This window comes from Lygodium microphyllum, chromosome 21, assembly GCF_053477565.2.
Source record: "Lygodium microphyllum isolate KBCC chromosome 21, Lygodium_microphyllum_v1.1.10, whole genome shotgun sequence".
NCBI lineage: Eukaryota > Viridiplantae > Streptophyta > Polypodiopsida > Schizaeales > Lygodiaceae > Lygodium > Lygodium microphyllum.
In genome coordinates, this window is record NC_141155.1 from 89,893,430 (window position 1) to 89,913,754 (window position 20,325).

General features: G+C 42.7%; 1 protein-coding gene across 15 annotated transcripts; it reads right to left on the minus strand.

Moving 5' to 3' along the window:
• Positions 1 to 519: 519 nt before the first annotated feature.
• On the minus strand, positions 520 to 19,706 carry MED32 (mediator of RNA polymerase II transcription subunit-like protein). 15 transcript variants are annotated; one of them, XM_087661155.1, is made up of 5 exons: positions 19,312 to 19,706; positions 18,990 to 19,146; positions 7,167 to 7,239; positions 1,130 to 1,267; positions 923 to 1,053 (listed from the first exon to the last, which is right to left on the minus strand). In XM_087661155.1, the coding sequence occupies exons 3-5, from the start codon at positions 7,188 to 7,190 to the stop codon at positions 985 to 987; spliced, it is 231 nt and encodes a 76-aa protein (XP_087517281.1). In that variant the 5' UTR covers positions 7,191 to 7,239; positions 18,990 to 19,146; positions 19,312 to 19,706; the 3' UTR covers positions 923 to 984. The 15 variants fall into 15 exon arrangements, 13 of the variants coding, with proteins under 13 accessions (XP_087517269.1, XP_087517268.1, XP_087517274.1 ...); XM_087661143.1 differs by having other exon boundaries at positions 520 to 1,267; positions 18,999 to 19,146; positions 19,312 to 19,701; XM_087661142.1 differs by having other exon boundaries at positions 520 to 1,267; positions 19,312 to 19,701.
• Between the last annotated feature and the right edge of the window lie 619 nt (positions 19,707 to 20,325).

The following is a 20,325-nucleotide window of genomic DNA, read 5'->3' on the forward strand; positions in this document are numbered from 1 at the left end:
TAAATGTATGACAAGGTTAATAGACAACTTCCACCAATGCTTATGAGTGAACAAGCAGGAGTCTTAGTCTCTCTAATAGCTCCATTGTTATTACTATATCCCACCTACTCATTTGATCAATTTTGACCTGTGATCACACCCAACTCCTTTCCCCTTGAAATTCACAACCCATAATATAGGTCCAAAGCTTAATTAGAACCTTGCAGAGTTACAAGTGAACCCACTGAATTTCCCCTTAAAAGAGTGGAAATTTATTCGTGTGAACAGCTGCACAAATGTTTCATGCAGAACAGCAGCTACTTCAGATGGGGCTAACACAAATGAGTACTTAAGCCCCAAGCCCAGAGTTGCATGATGGCAGCAATCAAACCCATGGATCAACAAAGAACAGCCAAGGCCAAAAGAAGATTGCTGCCTGTTAGTCTCCAGCATTGACCTAAATCACATTTACTTGATCAAAGCAAGGAACTATGAGCTTTCAAGGCAAGACAAAAAAGTTGCAAACAGCACTCTTGTGAGTAGGATTCAAAAACGCTATGTGATGCTCAAAAACATCAAGCTTTCAAATTTCTGGACATCACTGTTATGATACTAAGTAACTCTACCCTTAATAGGAGTAATAGGACTCCAGAAACATCTCAACATGGAGTTTGCATGAAATCTTTTACTAAGAGAAAGAGATAATTGGAAAATTGTATGCTCAAGGATATCAAAGAGTCTGTGCTAATAAACTGAGGCATGCACAAGTTCAAATAAGATCTTTCCCAACAAGCACCTGTAAAATCCAATAACATGGCTTCATGCACAAATCTACTTCCAGACCGTTTTCAGCCTACTATGCTGTCTCTTCTGATGGCTTCGTATCAGAGGCTGAAGCTGTAGCATTTGGCATATTGATTTGATTAGGGGTTACTGCAGGAGACGAAGAACCATGTTGAAGCTCAATTACAAGCCAACGGACAGCCTTGCTCATTTGTTCAAGCCTTACAGCACTGAGTGGAGGCAAGCCTGGCCTCCCATCATTTCCAGTTCGTGCAGCGAGAGAGCCCGTTGCTTCATCAACTAAACATTCAGAACCAATCCTCTGCCTAACAGATTCAACAAACTCTTGTGCCTGATCACATTCTACCTGAAAAAGCATCCAGCTTTGATGAAAGTTCTCAAGAGCAGCATCACTTCGTGGAGTCCGAAGCCCATCTGAAGCCTCCTTTGCCTCTAAGACTGAAGCAGCAGCAGCCAACAGTGTTGTATGTGCATTTTGTAAAGACTGTACAATATGTTCCATTCTGTCCACTCTTTAGTTGAGTGTTTTGAACATTCAGCGCTCTCTCTCTCTCTCTCTCTCTCTCTCTCTCTCTCTCTATAAAGAATTTTGAATTAATGAATAGAAATATCTACAGAGGGCCTTCTGGCCAACCGTGCAGACTCAAAGACAAGTAAAAAACAACATAGGAAGCCAAAAGGCTACAAAAAAACAGTGCAAATATCACATTAGCAAAAACCATGGAATTAACTTGCCACAATAATAGTCCTCAAACACAATCCACATCACCACAAATACCAGAGGCTGAATCAAAATTAAATGCATTGTGTGTCTGCCATACATGACAAAGACCAGGCCAAAGCTACAAATCTGCCTTTTTTGTGTTTTTGTGCAGGGCGGCCTGTTTACAGCCAGCTCCAGCTGTGTTTCAGTCTGAACAAACATTCCCAAGCTGCATCTTCTGATTGGCACCACCCTACAATGCAAGGCAACCAGTTTTCGACTGCTGATGTCACCATATTCATTGCCACAGGCTGTGCTTCAGCCAGGGCAGCAACTTTCAGGGGTGTGCGCCCAGTTTCAGCCTATATTCAGGCTACAGTGCTGCTCCAGCCACCTACTTACCCTACGCTTTGCAGACAAGCACCTCCATCCAACATCATTTAGACCTTCCAGCCTCAAACACTCCCCCATTCTTCACTGCTGATGTAACCGGCCTGTTCACTGGGAAGGGCGGTAGTGTACAACCAAAATAAATAAATGCTTTCACCCAATTTAACAGTCGCCCACTTTACCTGAACTTAAAGACACAGAATCAAGAAGACATACAGGAAGCTAGAATGCTCCTGTTGCAACACATACACCCTGTTGGCCCCTAAGTTAGGCGCCCCTTGCAGTATTTCTTTATTTTTAAAAAGAGAAAGTACAATGGGCTGTCTTTCACCTATTCTGGGTGAAATTTGACCGCATAACAGTACAATTACTGACCCAAAACAAGCCAACCAGGAGGGGAAACTCTGCCCAAGTCTGAATCTTTTGGTTGGAGTGCAGAATTGACCATTTCAGCCTGCTGTATTTACTGGTTCAGACCTGTTCTGAAACCTGTTTTTGGTTCATACTGTTCCCTGCACCATTCAGCCCACTGTAATTACTGGTTCAGACCTGTTCTGAAACCTGTTTTCAGTTCATACTGTTCCCTGCACTGTCCTGCATCATTTGGGCCAAGTGCCCCTTGATTCTGACATCATTTGGGCTCTGAATTAACCTCTGAACAGTCCAAAATCTGTACTGATTTAGTGCTGTTTCAGACACTTGCTCGGTGAGGTTACCACCCTCACCTGTCCCTGCTGGGAACTGCAAACAACTGCTCCTATTCCTGAAGAAAGGAGGCTCTTGCCTCATGCAAAAACAGCATATTCCACACAGCTGTACCTGAATCAAAAGAAAGGCCCTTGATTCTACAGCATAACCATACTGTCAAGGAGAGAAAGAGAGAGGGTAGAGAGCAGGCTCAGCCCTTTGTGCATCATAGACAAGGTAGACCAGCTCTCAAGAGCTCTCATCTGCAGCAATCCATCTCCCCTTTCACAAAATGAGTCCCCCCATACATTGAAACTCGTTTTTGTGCTGCCCTCTCTCTCTCTTTTGGGAATTTATGCCCAAATTGTGACACATGGCATACATGTAACAATTTTCCTGTTTAAACCTTTCGGTCTAAAATTCTCCATCCTCGGTTCAAAATTTGACCTCGGCACAGACCAGAGGATTAATCCTCGTACAAAAACGAAGATAATGACACAAACAAATTCTGGGGTCCAAAAATAGTAACTCCCTAAATTTTAGGAGTTGCTTCCAATGCATCCCCACTAGTCTTCTGACCATCTTTGCAGACTATGGCTACATCCAAATCTGTAATGTAGCTCAACTGAAAGTGAATTTCCACTGATGACCCCACATGGACTAATCTCTTGAAGATTTGTCCATCTTTACTTTGAACTAGTCTCTTCCAGGCTAGTTCTTCAATACACTTGTCTATATACACTTTCACAAGTCTCTTCCAGGCTTGTCAATCTACAATGCCATCAGTCTCTTCCAAACTCGTACTGGATCTTAACTGTCCAGTCTTGACTCACTAGACATTCCTGTCTGTTTCACATACTGACCATGCAACTTAGGCATTTAGATTTCAAGAGGGATCCTTCCAAAAAGAAAAACCAAATAAAATATGTAATAAAGAAATCAACAAAAAGGTACTAGTTGTCACAGTCTTGTGACAGCTGACATCATCAGACCTGCTGTACAGTAAACAGACAAGCTCTGAACAGACTGAAGTCATCATCTTCCAAGTCACTTTCACCACCAGCAACAGCATTTTTTGTGTTTTTTGCAAGATTCTTGAAGGATACAGATGGCAGACCAGTCTGATACAGAAGATTGAGTGACCATGAGGATTGTAGAAGTGATGAGCGAGACTTGGAAGAGTGGCATTCACACGGCCGTGACCGTGAGGATATTGTGAAGGGCGCCAAGATCGGTACAATGATCACGTCACAAATTGATAGAAGGCGGATAGTGACATCCAACCACCTTCATATCATTCTATCTCCGTTCCATCTTCCGTGGCTACTAATTGATGATTGGCCATTATGGCACCCCCCATATAGGTGGCTATCCTACCCTCTCTTCCCACCTCCGAGAAGCTAGATGGGACAAACTACTCTCTATGGTTGTGCAAAGTCCAATGCATCCTCCACACCTTTGACCTATGGGATATCATGATAGACCTTATTTCCCAACCTGCTGTGGATCCCCATGTTGGAGCAACTATGGACTCAACGGCTTTATGGCATCAGCTCAACACCATAGCCCACTCTCTTATTTCCTTGAATTGCATGAATTTTGTGCTTGTGCATGTAAGATATATCTGCACCGTAGCAAAAGTCTAGACTAGATTGGCATCTCTTGACCAAGTCCAAACATTTGGGCATCAGATGCCCCTTGAGTTGGAACTTTGACATCTCTCTGTCACAAATTCCCCCGCAATGAAGGACCATGTGAACAAGATGGAGGAGATCAAGAATAAGCTTGTATTCCTCAGTAAGATCATGGCTTCAAAGGACCTTGCCACCATATTTTTGTCACATCTACAATCACCGAATTATGGCATATTCTACAATCTTATAACCTCTCGTACAAGGGATACTATTGCTTGAGAGGAGCTACTCCCAATGGTGCTAGAGCAAGATGCACATCGCAAGGAGACAAATTCTCACAAAGCCAGAGCACAACACTGTGCTTTTGCAGCATCATCCTCAATTAGAGGTCAAGCCTAGCAAAAGAAAGGGAAGAAGAAGTCTAAGATACCTAAGTCATCTTTCAACTCGAATACAAATTAAAAAAGGGAAGCACAAAGGATATCTAGAGTGTCCACATTGTGGGAGACGTTACACCCAAGGAGAAGTGCTAGAAGAAATACCCTTACCTTCGTCTGCGAGTAAAGGATGGAGCGACAACGATGCATCTCTCTACCTCTATTTCTACACCTCCTATTACTACTAAGTCAATGTTCCTTCATGACCATCAATTTGAAAAGCCTTCTTCGGCTTTCTCGTCTTGTGAGAGGCTTTGGCTCATCAACAACAATGCAACAAGACATATGACTCTCCAAAAAGATTGACTCCAAGATCTCTGTACTCACGAGGATACAATCACTGTTGATGACTTTACATTGGTCTCTATTTGTCGTGTTGGCACCTTGCTGCTATTTCCTATTTGTCCATATTCAAGCTTTGATTCAGAAGTCCTACATGTGTGAAGAAATCCTCTAAAACACAAATTACAAAACCAATCATACAACAAAACACAAACTGATAACATAGAATAAATTAGGGTTAGGGTAACTTAGAGACAATGATCACAGTGAATAATGGAGTGAATGACTACTGAACATATGATGCTCATGCAGCAAACACACTATATAGTGAATACTGAACCTCAAACTCTCGTATCTCTAAGATCAAGGCAAAGATTATGAGCAAAAGAGAGTGTTGTACTCTGAAAGGATCCCGAAACGCAACAAGGCAGTCTCCGTGTATCAAACACCAACAAATGCAACCAGAGAGGCTAGATTTGATGCTCTCATGTGGACCATAGGGTATAAGGTGCAAGCGACGGTGTGAAAGACCCTATAGAGAAGAGAGAATATCAAAACACAAGCTGCCAGATGTGGGCAACAGCACTTGGATGATGGCAACAACTCCAAAAGCCCTAGATGATAGTAAACGCAGATCGAATGCGGTCACCTACAATTGGGAAGGAACACCTAGCAGCAATTGCAAATCTGGTAGTGACAGGATCAGCAGGCGATAGCTGAATGTGGGTAATGGAGGTTGAAATCAGATACCAAGTGGTAGTAGACAAACCGCAATATCCTCTGCGAACACGGTGTGGGCAACAGAGATACAACCCTTAAAACTAGCAAAAATGAGATTGGGGAAGAGTGGTGGGCAATACGCCTATTTATAGAAAGTTTGGGGACATCCAAATTAGGGTTTGGCATGTGGGACACAATTACTCTCTAGAATCGCATTTCTTTTTAAAATAATGAGCTTTCTTCATTAATTGTGTTTTGGGGCCATTTAAGTCGAACTGATACATTTTTTGCTCTATACCCCTTCTCATGCCCAAAACTAAGCCACAAGAAGTAGACCAACCAAGCCCTTTTATTTATTTTTCTTTTATCCCAAGGCGTCCCACACCAAAGCAGCTAGGCCATTGGGCAAAGGGTATACGTCAGCTATCCAATGACCTACCAAGGCAATGGTAATCTTACCAAGGGAGCCCAAGTGATCACCCCAGAGAAGCAAAGGCATTGAACCAAGGGTGTTCATCAACTACCCAAGGGCCTACCAAGTCCTACAAAGGCGGATAGAATCAACAATTGACTTTTTTTTTAAAATGCTTTGATTTAGTTTATCACAATATTTGGCATTAAGTAAGGGTTTCAAATCAATATTCGTCTCATTGAGTCATCGTACCCCACAGTATGAAAAATAAGGATGAGCAGCCACATTACCTTCATAAAACAAGTAAACCTAGCTCACACACTACTAGGATAAGTGCCTAGAGATTATCTAAAGGTGTACGTGTACCAATCGTATGGAGAATATGTAAAGAGACGAGCAATACGACATGGAACCAAGCAAGTTAAGCAAAGCCCACATGCAAGCATTAAAAAAACCTGTCTTTGCAGACTACCATGTGTAATGCCATAAGTACGATGGATCCAAAGTTAACCACTCCAAGGTGACCGAAAGGGAATAAATGCATGCATACATATTTACATAAACAGAATGTCGATGCATGCAGTGATGCAAAGGAATATACAAGGTTTCATGCTCATGTGGATGAAGTTACAAATGTCCATAATGTACAATACAAAGTAAATAAATGTCTGAGTTTTAAAAAAATTGTAAGCATCATCACTGTCACTATCAAGAGAAGGAAACCATCACCTCTCAAACTGAAAAGAGAAGCAAGAGGGAAGCTCCCTCACCCCGTCAATCTAAAGAAGTAGAGAAGAGTGTACCCAAGTTGATCCGAGATAGAAGGCACAAACTATAGGCGAATAGTGCTTAGCTCAACCTAATCTCTAGTAAAGCAAAAGTGAACCACCACATGCTATATTTGAGATGTGATGATTGGATTGCCAACAAGAGCAATGGCACTCTATTTGTTCCAATAAACAACTGTAGGCACCTCACAAAGAAAATGAATCATAGCCAGCAAGTTTCTTAGATAGATGGCCTCAGCAGTACCATCAAAGAGAGCCCTATAATCAACCTTGGTTGTGGAAGCCATTATCATTCTTGCTTATAGCTAGCCAAAGAGATGGATGCTATACCCAAGGTAAAGAGGTAGCCACCATAGAAACGTCGACTGTCAAGATCTCCTGCCTAGTCACAATCAATGTACCCCTGTAAGCATAAACCATGACCATAAGTGATAGCACAGAAACATAAACAGAAACCGTACAACAAAGCACAGACTGATAAAAAGAACACAATTAGGGTTAGGGTTAGAGTAACTCAGAGACAATGAACACATTGAATAAATGAAATGATATGACTACTAATAATACCATGCTCATGCAGCAAACACACTATGCAATGAATGAATACTGAACCTCGAACTCCTGTATCTCTAGGATCAGGGCAGGGGTAATGAGCTGGAGAGTGTATCGTACTCCAAACGGATCCCGAATCGCAGCAAGGCAGCCTCTGGATGTCAAACACTAGCAAACGCAGCTGTGAGAAGCTGGATCTGATGCAGACAGCAGTGAGGAGAGAGAAAGACTAAAAACGGAGCCTGCAGGAGAGAGAAAGACTAAAAAGCAGGCAGAACAGCTTGCAAGAGAGAGAAAGACTAAAAAGCAGGCAGAACAGCTTGCAAGAGAGAGAAAGACTAAAAACGGAGCCTGCAGGAGAGAGAAAGATTGAAACGCAAGCAAGACAGCCTGCAGGAGAGAGAAAGACTGAAAACGCAGGCAAGACAGCCTCCAGGAGAGAAAGACTGCAGCAACTGCAGGCAGGAGAGAGAAAACTATCAGGGCAACAGCTGGAGCCTGCAAACGCAGCAGTTTGCTGGTGTGGCAGGCTGTACGACAGCAATGCAGATGAACAACAGCCAGTAGCCAAGCAAAAACAGCAGCAATCAGCGTGTGGAGAGCTGGAAATAGGCACCAAATTGTAGGGAACAGTGATGGACAGCAAGGGCTAAGATGTCCTCCGTGACCGAGGTGTGGGCAACAAGCTGGTAACACCTGAAACCTACAAAAACAAGATTGTGAAAGAGTGGAGAGCTGATTGCCAATTTATAGAAAATTAGGGTTCTAGATCCTCTCCCACTTAACTTTCTCGATCCGCTCCCCGTTTTAGGGTTTTGGCTAAAATAAGCCTAAAATAAGCATGTTTTGGGACTGTTTAAGTAGCTAAGTGCATTTCTTAGCACAACACCCCCTCTCAGGCCCAAAATAGGGCAAGAAAAGTAGGCCAACCTAAATTTTGATTTACCCCAAGGCGTCCCACCCCAAAGTAGCCAGGGCATCGGACAAAGGTGCACGTCGGCTGCCCAGTGGTCTACCAAGACTACAGAGGCGATGGATATCTTACCAAGGGAGCCCAAGTGATCACCCCAGAGAGGTCAAGGCATCGGACCAAGGATGCTCGTCGGCTGCCCAAGGGCCTACCATTCTTTTTTTTTTTTTTACTGTTTTGAAAATACATAAGTAATATAGGGGCAGTGGCCGATTAAGTGACACATAAGAAAAGATAAAGAGAGTTTTAAACCCAAGTTATTCACAAAACTAGCAAGCCAATCCCTCGCACTGACGAGGATAAGTGCCTAAGGATGATAAAAGTTAGTGTATGTGCCAATCATGTGTTGAATATGTAAGAGGTAAAAAAAAAACGGTGTGCTTAGCAAGACAAGCAAAGCAAGCAAGGGTAGGGAAACTGCCTTTAGGAGAACTGCCATGTGTTATGCTACGAATATGGTGGATCCTAGAGTCGACCACTCCAAAAGACCAAAAAGGGATAAATACGCACAAATGCATGTTGACATTAACAGAATGCCAATGCATAGGGTAATGCAAAGGGAGATACAAGATGTCATGCTCATGCAATATGCTATGCAACGGTGCCACTAGGACAGTGCCCTCGCAGGGGAAGTGTTCACTTGTCCAAGTGCCCTTTTACAATCAGGTAATCCTGATAGTGCGGATAAAGTTACAAATGCCCATAATACAATACAAAGGAATAAGTGAATGTAATGTCTAAAAAACTATAAGCATCATCACTGTCACAATCAAGAGTAGGAGCCGCCCCCTCTCAAACTAGAAGGGAAAGCAAGAGGGAAGCACCCTCTCCCCATCAAGCTGAAGAAGTAGGGGAGGGTGTACCCAAGCCGATCCTGGGTAGCAGGTACTGAAGAACTGGCCGGTTGACCGCTTTGGTCAAGATATCTACAAAATTATCTGATAAAGGCACAAACTCTAGGCGAATAGTGTCTAGCTCAACCTGCTCTCTAGAAAAGTGGAAGTGGACTCCCACATGCCATGTCCATGGGTGATGATCGAATTGCCTGCAAGGGCAATGGCACTCTAGTTGTCGAAATAGACAACTGTGGGAGAGTCACATGGAAAATAAAGCGCCGCCAGTAAACTCCTCAGATAGATGGCCTTGGTGATGCCATCGAAGAGAGCCCGGTACTTAGCCTCGACCATGGAAGCCACCACCGTCTCTTGCTTACGGTTGGACAAAGAAATGGGAGTTGTACCCAAGGTAAAGAGATAACCGCCATGGGAATGCCAAGTGTCAGGATCTCCTGCCCAATCAGAATTAGTGTACCCCTGAAAACATAAACCAGAACCATATGTCAAGCCATAAGAAAAAGTATACCGCAAATAACGCAACACACGAAGACATGCAATCCAATGTGACATCCTAGATGCTGTGAAATACTGACTGAATATGCTAACTGAGTAAGCTAAATCTGGCCTAGTGAAAATTTACCAAAGAAGTTTTCCTACAACAGAACGATAGGTGTGTGCATCAAAGGGCTGTCCTAGGGTATCCCTCTCGTCAAAAACAACATCTCGCCTAACGATCACCTTGTTTGTCCGAGTATCGAACAAACGATAGGCTTTCGCTTCAGAGGAATATCCCACAAAAATAAGGAGATCAGCCCGGGAGTAAGCTTACCTATCTTGTCATCAGACGTGTGTATGTACGCACAACACCTGAAGACTCTGAAATGGAAAATAACAGGCCGAGAGCCAAAAAATGCCTCATACGAGGTCTTTTGAGGAAGAGCCGCAGTCGGACACCGGTTGAGAATATACACCGAAGTGTTAACAGCCTTGATCCAAAGGCGCTCAGGAAGCTCTGCTATGAATAGCATAGAGCGTGCCATTTCCATGACTGTGTTGTTCCTACACTCTACAACTCCATTCTGAGAGGGGGAGTTGGTAGAGGTGAGATAGTGAGAAATGCCATGCTTCTGTAGAAACTCGGTAAACTCGTGGGAGATAAACTCACCACCGCTATCACTCCTCATGCATCCAACACGACGACCAGTCTGGTTATCAACCAGTAGCACCCAAGCAGAAAAGTATGTGAAAGCATCTGTCTTATGCTTGAGAAAGTACACCCACACATATTGAGAATGATCATCCACTATCAAAAAGAAGTACAACGCACGGTTCAAAGCGGCAATGGATGTCGGCCCACAAAGATCAACGTGAATCAATTTAAGAGGCTCCTCAGCTCTATGTGTAGACTATTGAGGAAATGGAGTACGGTGTTGCTTCCCGAGCTCATAGGCTTTACAGACATCTCGAGCTAGCTTCAGGCGTGGAAGGCCCTCAACCAACTCACGGCGTGACAACTCATAAAGTGAGTCATAACTAAGATGCCCTAAGCGAAAATGCCAAAGACACTCATTGTGTGTAGGGTCCCGAGATGTGGCTAAGGCTTGGAAGCTATGGAACAAGAAGCCTTCGGCAGTCGGCTCGATCAGAAAGTATGTCATGTGGTATAGGCCATTAGGCTGTGCCTCACAACGAGCAATTACTAAACCAATCAGAGAGTCAAGGACCTCGACTGTGGTCGCTGTAAAGAAAACTGCTCGCCCCAACCGGCAAAGCTGCTGAGCATATAACAAGTTCACCCCAAGCTGAGAGACATGATATACATTGTCCAGCGAAGCCAAATCCGGACCCTTGTCAGTGGCAAAACTGACGCAACCTTGAGCCTGAATCTTGACCGAGGAGTCGTTTCCTACACGGACCCGCCCGATTGCAGGGGCTTGGGTACGGAACATGTCCTCTATAGGAGTCATGTGATGTGTAGCTCCACTGTCCACAGTCCAAACTGGAGCTAAAGTGCTCGGCTGTGACGAGTGGGCCTCTGCAGTAACCTCGTCGGGAGGCAACTCACAGATGTGGACGAGAGACTCGTAACTGATATCTCTATGGAGACGATATGGGCCTTTGTAGACCAGTCAGACAAGCCCTCTAGAGTTGAGAACGTTGTCGACTGAGATGACTGTGTGGTGGCAGTATGAGTCTGACCTTTAAACTGCCCCTTGCCATCACCCTGCCTCCCCTGCTGAGGATTGCCCGACTAAGGGGCGGGGATCTGAGACTTAGGTTTTGGTACTATACCTCGCGCCTTTGATCAACACTCGTCGTCAAAATGGCCAGTCTTTTGACAATGTTGACAATACCTATTCTTTTTAGGTACATTCTGCCACCTAGGTTTGAGTTGTGACTGGGAGTTTCCTTGAGAATCCCCAAGATTGATTTAGCTTTTGAGTTTGATTTTGATTTTGAGTGGAGGTTTGGTTTGGTTTGGTTTGTCCTTCCCTTGTTGCCCTTTCTGAGAATGAGCAAAAAGAGCCCCCTCTGAAGAGGAATTCATATGAAACTGATCGAACAACCATGCATAATGCAACAGCTGACACTCAAATTCATAGAATGTAGACATGGTAGGCTGTCACAACTCTATAGAAACAGAATTTGTATCCTTTTTCATTAATTTGTCTATATAATAATTTATTAAATTTATTTCCTTTGCACTAATTAGATATAAAGAAAAGTGCATTGGAGCTGGCCCCACTGATGAGTGGTCACAGGTTATGGTGGACCCACGCGGTGGGTTAGAGAAAAGATAGTTCACACTTCCACCTATATGGCCCGATTGGGCGCCTGTGACCAGAACTCACGCATATCAGGGTTAGACTCGCACACAGAAAAGATTGATGCTTTGAAGTGTGTGTGTGTGAAAAAGGATACAAATTCTGTTTCTATAGAGTTGTGACATAGGCTTTAAAACTATTCCTTCCACAAAATTGAAGTATTTCTTGGGGAGTTTATTTAGAAACAATGTGACCTGATCATCAGAGCACTTGGGAGTCCCCATATTTGAGAATTCAGCGAGAAGACACCGATACTCAACCAACTTGACTTTCAAGTCATCACGGTCAGTGATTTTGAAAAGCTGAAGCTCATGGTCAAGATTAATATGACGGGTCCTATCTCGAGCCGCATAGCAGTCAATCAAGTGTGCCCATCGCTCTGACGCTAAGTCAAAATGCTGAAGCTGAGAATGAAACTCTAGCAGTAAACCCTGCATCAGCTCGACAATAGCAGAGGCATTCCTAGCCTTCCATGAGCAGACGATCTTGTATGGAACAAATGCGGGATCGGGTTGGGGTTCCAACCCCTACACTAGATCCCATAGGTTTTGTGAATCAATGACATGTCTCATCAAATTCGAATAAGTAGTAAAGTTTGACCCGTTAAGACGAGTCTTGTCATTAAATGCATTCTTGGCAGAAGATGAGCTAGAACCATGAGGTGTCGGGTGGGTGGAGTAAGATGATGGTGGGAAAGATAGTGGAGGTGAGAGTATCTGATAAGAGTAAGGAGGAGGGGGAAGAGGTGGGTAGGCAAAAGTAGGCTATGAGTATCCAATGAGTGTCGATTGATGCGGAGGCACTGAAACATGAATGTTTCCATAAGATGTCGGTGTAGGCGGAGGCACTGGGACACAGTAACCTTGTCCAAAGTAAGGCTGGGACACAGTATTATGACCAGAAGGTCCACTAGGCAATGCCATGGAGGCAAATTGTGGAGGCAATTGATCCACACTCGGGAAAGACTGAGTGGGATTACCCAGGCTGCAATGATCCTGAAAGTGTGTATGAGGTAGGTGGAACACCACCCAACTGAGGGAAGGATAAGGTCCTAAAGGATATGCCTATGTTTCCATAACCCCCCGGAGTGATGTGCGGTGCGACATGAGGTGTCTGAAATGAAAATGTAAATTGTGTAAATAAAAGTGGTGAAGCAGCAGAAGAATGTGGTGGAATGAGTGGGTTTTAAAAGTGAGATATATGAGGTGCAGATTCTTTTTGTTCATTTTTATCATTTAAAGATTGAAAATGAAACTGTGAAGATGATGATACACCATATAATGAAGTGAAAGGAACACCAAATTCATTCTGATTATGTGAAGTAGACGGAAAAGAAGAAAGGACAGAAGAAGAGTTACCTGGCTTTTTTTTATAATCCCCGCAACGTATGTTAACATACAAGAATTGGTCCTCTAGAGGACCTTTTCCGTAGTCAACACACTTGACTCTTTCTTCCACATGATCTCTACCAGTATATTGCAAAATAGAAGAGGTAAAAGAATAAGGCACAAAAGACGAATCAAAAGTACCTTGCACCGGAGAGGACGGAAGAGTCTGAAAAAATGGAACATACTCCGGATGTTACTCTCCAAGAGGAGGGCCTATCCCTGATGGAGGTCTCAACGGCCCTGCAACATCATCAAACTTACGCGCAACATCTGAAGAGTGAAATCCATGCATACTTTCATTTAGAAGCTTTTCTTGAAGGGCAATCCTTCGATCAAGCTCCTCAATCTTCTTTTATCGATAGGCTATGATCAGTTTATATTCCTCAGAGGTCAACTTGCCTATCTTTTCTTCCATATACTCAGATGTTTCTCCCACCATGTTGGAACTTTGTGGAGCAAGCTGATCGGCCCACTCTCGCTCGATTCTCGGCATAGGCTGATCTAGAGACTGAATAGGTGTTGATGTGTTCGAAGTCATTTGAACCTACTGTTGTTTTTGCTTCTTGCGAAGAGCTTTCAAATCAAGGCCTAACTTTCTCAGAGTACCAGGCTCTAAACCATGTAAATAAAAATACCCTAACACAGAAACATAAACAGAAACCGTACGACAAAGCACAGACTGATAAAAAGAACACATTTAGGGTTAGGGTTAGAGTAACTCAGAGACAATGAACACATTGAATAAATGAAATGATATGACTACTAATAATACGATGCTCATGCAGCAAACACACTATGCAGTGAATGAATACTAAACCTCGAACTCATGTATCTCTAGGATCAGGGCAGGGGTAATGAGCTGGAGAGTGTGTCGTACTCCAAACGGATCCCGAATCGTAGCAAGGCAACCTCCGAATGTTGAACACCAACAAATGCAGTAGTGAGAAGCTGGATCTGATGCAACAGCAATGAGGAGACAGAAAGACTAAATACAGAGCTTGCAAGAGAAAGAAATACTAAAAACACAGACAGGACAGTCTGCAGAAGAGAGAAAGACTAAAAACGGAGCCTATAGGAGAGAGAGACTGAAAATGGAGCCTGCAAGAGAGAGAAAGACTGAAAACGCAAGCAGAACAGCCTACAAGAGAGAGAAAGACTAAAAACGTAGGCAAGACAGCCTACAGGAGAGAGAAATACTAAAAACGGAGCCTGCAGGAGAGAGAAAGACTGCAGCGACTGCAGACAAAGAAGAGAGAAAACTGTCAGGGCGGCAGCTAAAGCCTGCAAACGCAACAGTTTGCTGGTGTGGCAAGCTGTACGACAGCAGTGCAGATGAACAACAGTCAATCGCTAGGCAGAAACAGCAGCAATCAACGTGTGGAGGGCTGGAAACATGCGCCAGACTGTAGGGAACAGTGATGGATAGCAAGGGCTGAGATGTCCTCCGTGACCGGGGTGCGGGCAGCAAGCTGGTAACACCTGAAACCTGCAAAAACAAGATTGTGAAAGAGTGGAGGGTTGGCTGCCAATTTATAGAAAATTAGGGTTCTAGATCCTCTTCCACTTAACTTTCTCGATCCGCTCCCCGTTATAGGGTTTTCGCTAAAATAAGCCTAAAATAAGCATGTTTTGAGGCTATTTAAGTGGCTAAGTGCATTTCTTAGCACAACACCTAGGACCTCGATTGTAGTCGCTTTGAGAACAATTGCCCGCCCCAACTAGAAAAGCTGCTAAACGGATAACAAGTTTAGCCCAAGCTCAGGAACATGATAGATATCATCCAGCGAAGCTAGATCTATTAAATATGGAAAAAGAGAATGTGTATGTATGTGTGTGTATGTGTGTGTGTGTGAACACAAGACAATAAACAAGAGTGGGGGCAACAGTTCTACACTCAAAAGATGCAAGTGCTTGAATGATAGAATGAGCATATAATAGGTCTTAAGTTAGACCTATCCATAACTCAACTAGAGTCTATTTAACTCTAGAACTAACTCTAAAAGTGGTGACACAACTTATTAATGTAGTTGTGTTCACACTAACTAAAATATTAAGCACTACTCATAGAATTATCAAATTCTAACATCCCCTGCAATGCCAATGTGGTAGAAGTACAGGAAGATCAAACATCAAAAGGTAGTAAGTTCAAAGACTTTCGAAAAGCCTTAAACTTCTCACAAGGAAGTACTCTGGTGAAAATGTTTGCAACATTCTCCTGTGTAGGGACATACATCAAACTAATCTCTCCTACATAGCATCTCTCTTTGACATAATGGTCATGTACCTCAATGTGTTTCATGCGAGCATGAAACACAAGATTCCATGCCACTACAATAGCACTCTGATTGTCCAAAAAAATGGGTGTATGACCCTCCAAAGGTAAAGTAGATCAGCCAACAATCTGCCCGACTATACACATTCCACCATTGCTGTGAAGGTTGCCCTGTACTCAACCTCACAGGACGAGGTAGCCACTGTAGGTTGTTTTTTGCTTAGCCATGAAATGCATGAACGGCCTAGAAAAAGAAACAATGTCCACTAGTAGACTGCCTAGTGTCTATACCACCAGCCTAATCTGAATCATTGTAATCCTGCAGATACAAATGTCCCCCCCACGAAATAATAATCCATACGACTGAGTACCTTGCAAATATCTAAAGATCTGCTTAAGAGCTTGCTTGTATAGTCTATGGCCTATGCATATATCTACTCACTTCAGATATTGTATACTAAATGTCAAGACGTGTTCCAAAGGTAAATAAGGCAGCCAACAGTCTAGCTATAAATTGCAACATCATGCATCTCTCACCATCATGTAGCATAGACAGCTTTAAGCTTGGCTCCATAGGAGTACACATAGGTTTGCAATCTTGCATTTTAAACCTATGTAATGGCTCATCCAAATACTCTTAACTGTAAAATGATACCATGCTGATTTTGGGTAAACTTAATCCCCAAATAATATAGACAACCCTTCTTCCCTCTGTAGGTCTAATGAGCAACATGTCATCTACATAAAGAACAATAATCAGCAAGTCCCCCCCTTCATTCTTAATGTATAGAATGGATGCAGTCACACTATTTTTAAACCCTTTGCTGGCCAAATAAGCATTAATTTTAGAGTACCATGCATGAGAAGCTTGTTTGAGACCATAAAGAGCTTCACACAACTTGCATACCATATGCTCTTTACACTTAATCATGAACCCCAGAGATTGTGACACATAAACATCTTCATGCAAATCCCCATTCAAGAATGCTGCCTTAATATCCAACTGATCTTTCCAACCATAATTTGCAGCCATAGCAATGACACATCTCATCGTACTCGTATGGAATGTAGGAGCAAAACTTCGAACGGTGTAATCGTCTTCAAATCCTTTGTAGGTGCAATTCTTATTTTAGCAACTCCATTTTGCTGAGTCATTCTAACAGTGGCTTGATGTGTAATGCTACGATCCAACAAATATATCTCAAATGCATAAGACATGTACTCCTCCCCTCTATCTGTGTGAAGTGTCTGCACTGTTAAACCAGTATAAGCCTCAAGCTTTGCCACAAGATGTTTAAAATGCGTGACTATATCAAACTTAGCCTTTAGCCCATACACCAATGTATACCTTGAGTAGTCATTAATAAATGTAACAAAATAAAGGTGACCCCCAAGTGCATGTGTCCTCATGTGGGACCACAAACATCAAAGTGAATAAGCTACATTTTTCGGACAATATGCATTGCACCATCCTTTTTTAAGGCCAAATCTGTGCATCTTGCCCAAAATACATCCCTCGCATACATGAGGAGGTGGAGTCTCCATTGGAGGAAATGCATCTACCATATGACACATCTGAAGGGTCGTCAAGCTCCCAAAGCTCATATGTCCATAACCAGCATGCCAAAGCTCCGCATTCTACATAGCAAGCATAAGACTAGTGATTGCTAGAGCATCATGAGGATGTTGGTCATAATTTTCTAATAAAAATAAACCCTTGTACAAGGTATCAGACAGCTTGACTGCATGGTCCATCTCTCTGTCTCTGATAATACATTTGTCATTCTCAAAGATGACCTGAAAGCCATACTTATTGAAGGTAGAAATAGATAATATATTCTTTGTAATGCCACGCACAAACAATACATTGAGAAGCATAAAGTTTGAACCATCTACAGCAGTAATAGTGACTATCCCAATGCCACATATATTATAACTACTACTGTTCGCACATGTGGCATGCTTCCCAGCAAGGGTTGCGTGCAAAGAAGTAAACAAGCACTTCCTCGAAGTGATGTGCTTTGAAGTATCATTGTCAAAATACCAGGTTTGCCGCATTTCTACAGCATTAAATGCTAAATCAGCCATCGAAGAATCATAGCTACATGTGAGAGATGCATAATCCTCCTCTACCAAGTTGGCTGAAGAATCATCATCTGCTGATTTGCTGGCTAATGCCTCTTGGACAACCAAAACGGAGTCTTTCTTCTTCTCCTTGGCCAATCTCTTTCAGCACTTATCAATATAGTAACCAAGCTTCTTGCAATAGTGGCATTTTCCCTTTACAACATTGGCACTTGACTTTGAGTTTTGAGATCAATTAAAGGTCAGAGCTCATTTTTTGAAATGTTGAAACATAAGGCTGTAACATTGATCTCCATCTTTTATACATTCAAGATTGGTAGCAATGTGGAGAGTACATCAATGCAAACAAAAACATTCCAATTACCAAAGTGCAAAACTATTAGTATGCAAACATTGAAGCTTAATTTGTGGAACATAGATGCAATGCTCCTCGAAAGAAAACCAATCGATGACTTGCAAATATATAATTCACAACAAACATCATCAACAATTTAGAGCTTCAATACCACAAGAACCACCAAATACAATCCTAACCACAACCACTATGTATAATATGATAACTTTTGTTAACTTTCTATTTGACAATTTGCAACATCGTGGAATTTGCACAATGCTATTGCATCAATGAAATTATTGCAAAGTAATTGATACATTATTCCAAGCCAACACTAGAGATTGCAATAGACTATACCAAAGACAACTCAAGTAATACCAACATTTGAATGAATCTATCCACTAGAGTATCTCTGTGTACTCTAGACTATCGTGCTTCATACAATGGATTGTAAGGTAGTGCTAAAAGGAGACATTACCATGACCACAATTCAAGTACTATGTTCTAGAACATGACTAGAAACAATTGAAGTACAAAACCCACCATACTTGGATTGCATATTAAAGAGGTGAGTTTGATCATTGCTTGATTAATCCTATTCGCATTACTCTAACCTTGCTTGAATCATATTAACATTCTCCAAGTGCACAAATGTGTGCATCGCCCCTTTCATTTATCATCTATTGTCTACTTGCCTTTGAGGAGGTAAAATGTTGAAAGAAGTACAAAGCCCTCAATCTAAGGTCTTTGATTTAGATCCTTCTAATGGTTTTGGACCATAATTAACACTTTCATTAACACGTACTGGACATGCAGAGAGCCATAATTAGACATGCTTAGTTAACTTTTTGATGGTGCATAGGATTTTGAAAAGATGCAATTGTATTGAACCTGGTGTACCCGATCAATCTGACGTTTTTGCAGTCGAGATGGCCGCTGCTGATCCACAACGCACACAGGACTTCAATCCGAATATTGCACCCTGTGCACACCCTGCAGACTGATCAGCGCAAGGGATATTGATGCAGGAGATTCCAATTATTGTATCCTGCACAGCTCCGAGTCCAGGCACAAAGCAGTAATGAATGCCGTGCAAAGTAAGAGCTGTTGATTGATTTCACGCAGGAGTTATCGATTGTTTTGCAGATTCATCAAGGCAGTAGTGACGACGAAATTGTGGGATAATTAATTCGCAGGCAACGAATAGTTTTACCTTTTGCAGCGGATCAACGTTTATTTGTGTTCAACAGCCGATGAAACGTGCCTGATCAAGATTGAATTTGCAGGTCTCGGGCTGGCAATCCTTGCACGGAGCTTCGATGGCTGATGGCGAACACCAAGCAGGGGGTGGGAAAGCGAGAAAATCCCCTCTGAGGTCTTCGTAACCACATAATAATAACGTTACCACTAGTGAGATCGAAAACAATCGAAATAAGTCTGGGTTCAAACAGAGGCGGCAGCACTGCAAAACATGACCAACCATCAACCTCCTTTGTGTGAGCAATGAAGCTGGAGGCACTGTGCTACAAGAAGATAAAGAGGTTTTTTCTTAGTGCCAAGGCTCTTCCCAAGGGGAGGGGGAGCGGGAAGGGGAGGGGGAGGGGGTCCAATGGAAAGAGGAGGGAAGTCTTAGCCATTTGTGGGATGCCACGTCAAAAGTATGTCCCTTTGACATATCTCTACCGCCGCTCGTCTAAACCCAGCCTGAGAAGCCCTTGCCAAGTTGTGCTTGATAAGTGTTAAGACAATAAGACCTTGCCAATTGAGATTGCAATGGTAAGCTTGTCAAAAGGGGGCAAAATCTTTAGTTACCTTCGACACCCACTTGGTATAGGTGTAACTCAGGCCAAAAGAGCAAATTGCGTATCGGATAAGATTAGGAAAACGATTGAGGGCATCGAAGGAGCTAAGTCTTCACCACATAGTTGCACTGTTTGAAATCAAAACTAGAGGAGTACACAAATTCCTACTGGACTCATTGAAGAATATATTGAGCAAAACAAATGAGGGTGGCTTCATTTCAAAACATTGTTTTAAGGAGAACATATTCTGGACCTGGGAGTGTCAGCCTCTGATGGCACAGATGCTATGAAGAGAGCATATGAACTTACAAAAAGAGGTGCAAGTAAGTTCAAATACTAGTCAAAAGGAATGGGGGATCTAATCAAGGGGGAGGAGGCCAAAGGCAAGTGGAATTTGACAAAGTCCACCTTGCTCACCCTAGACT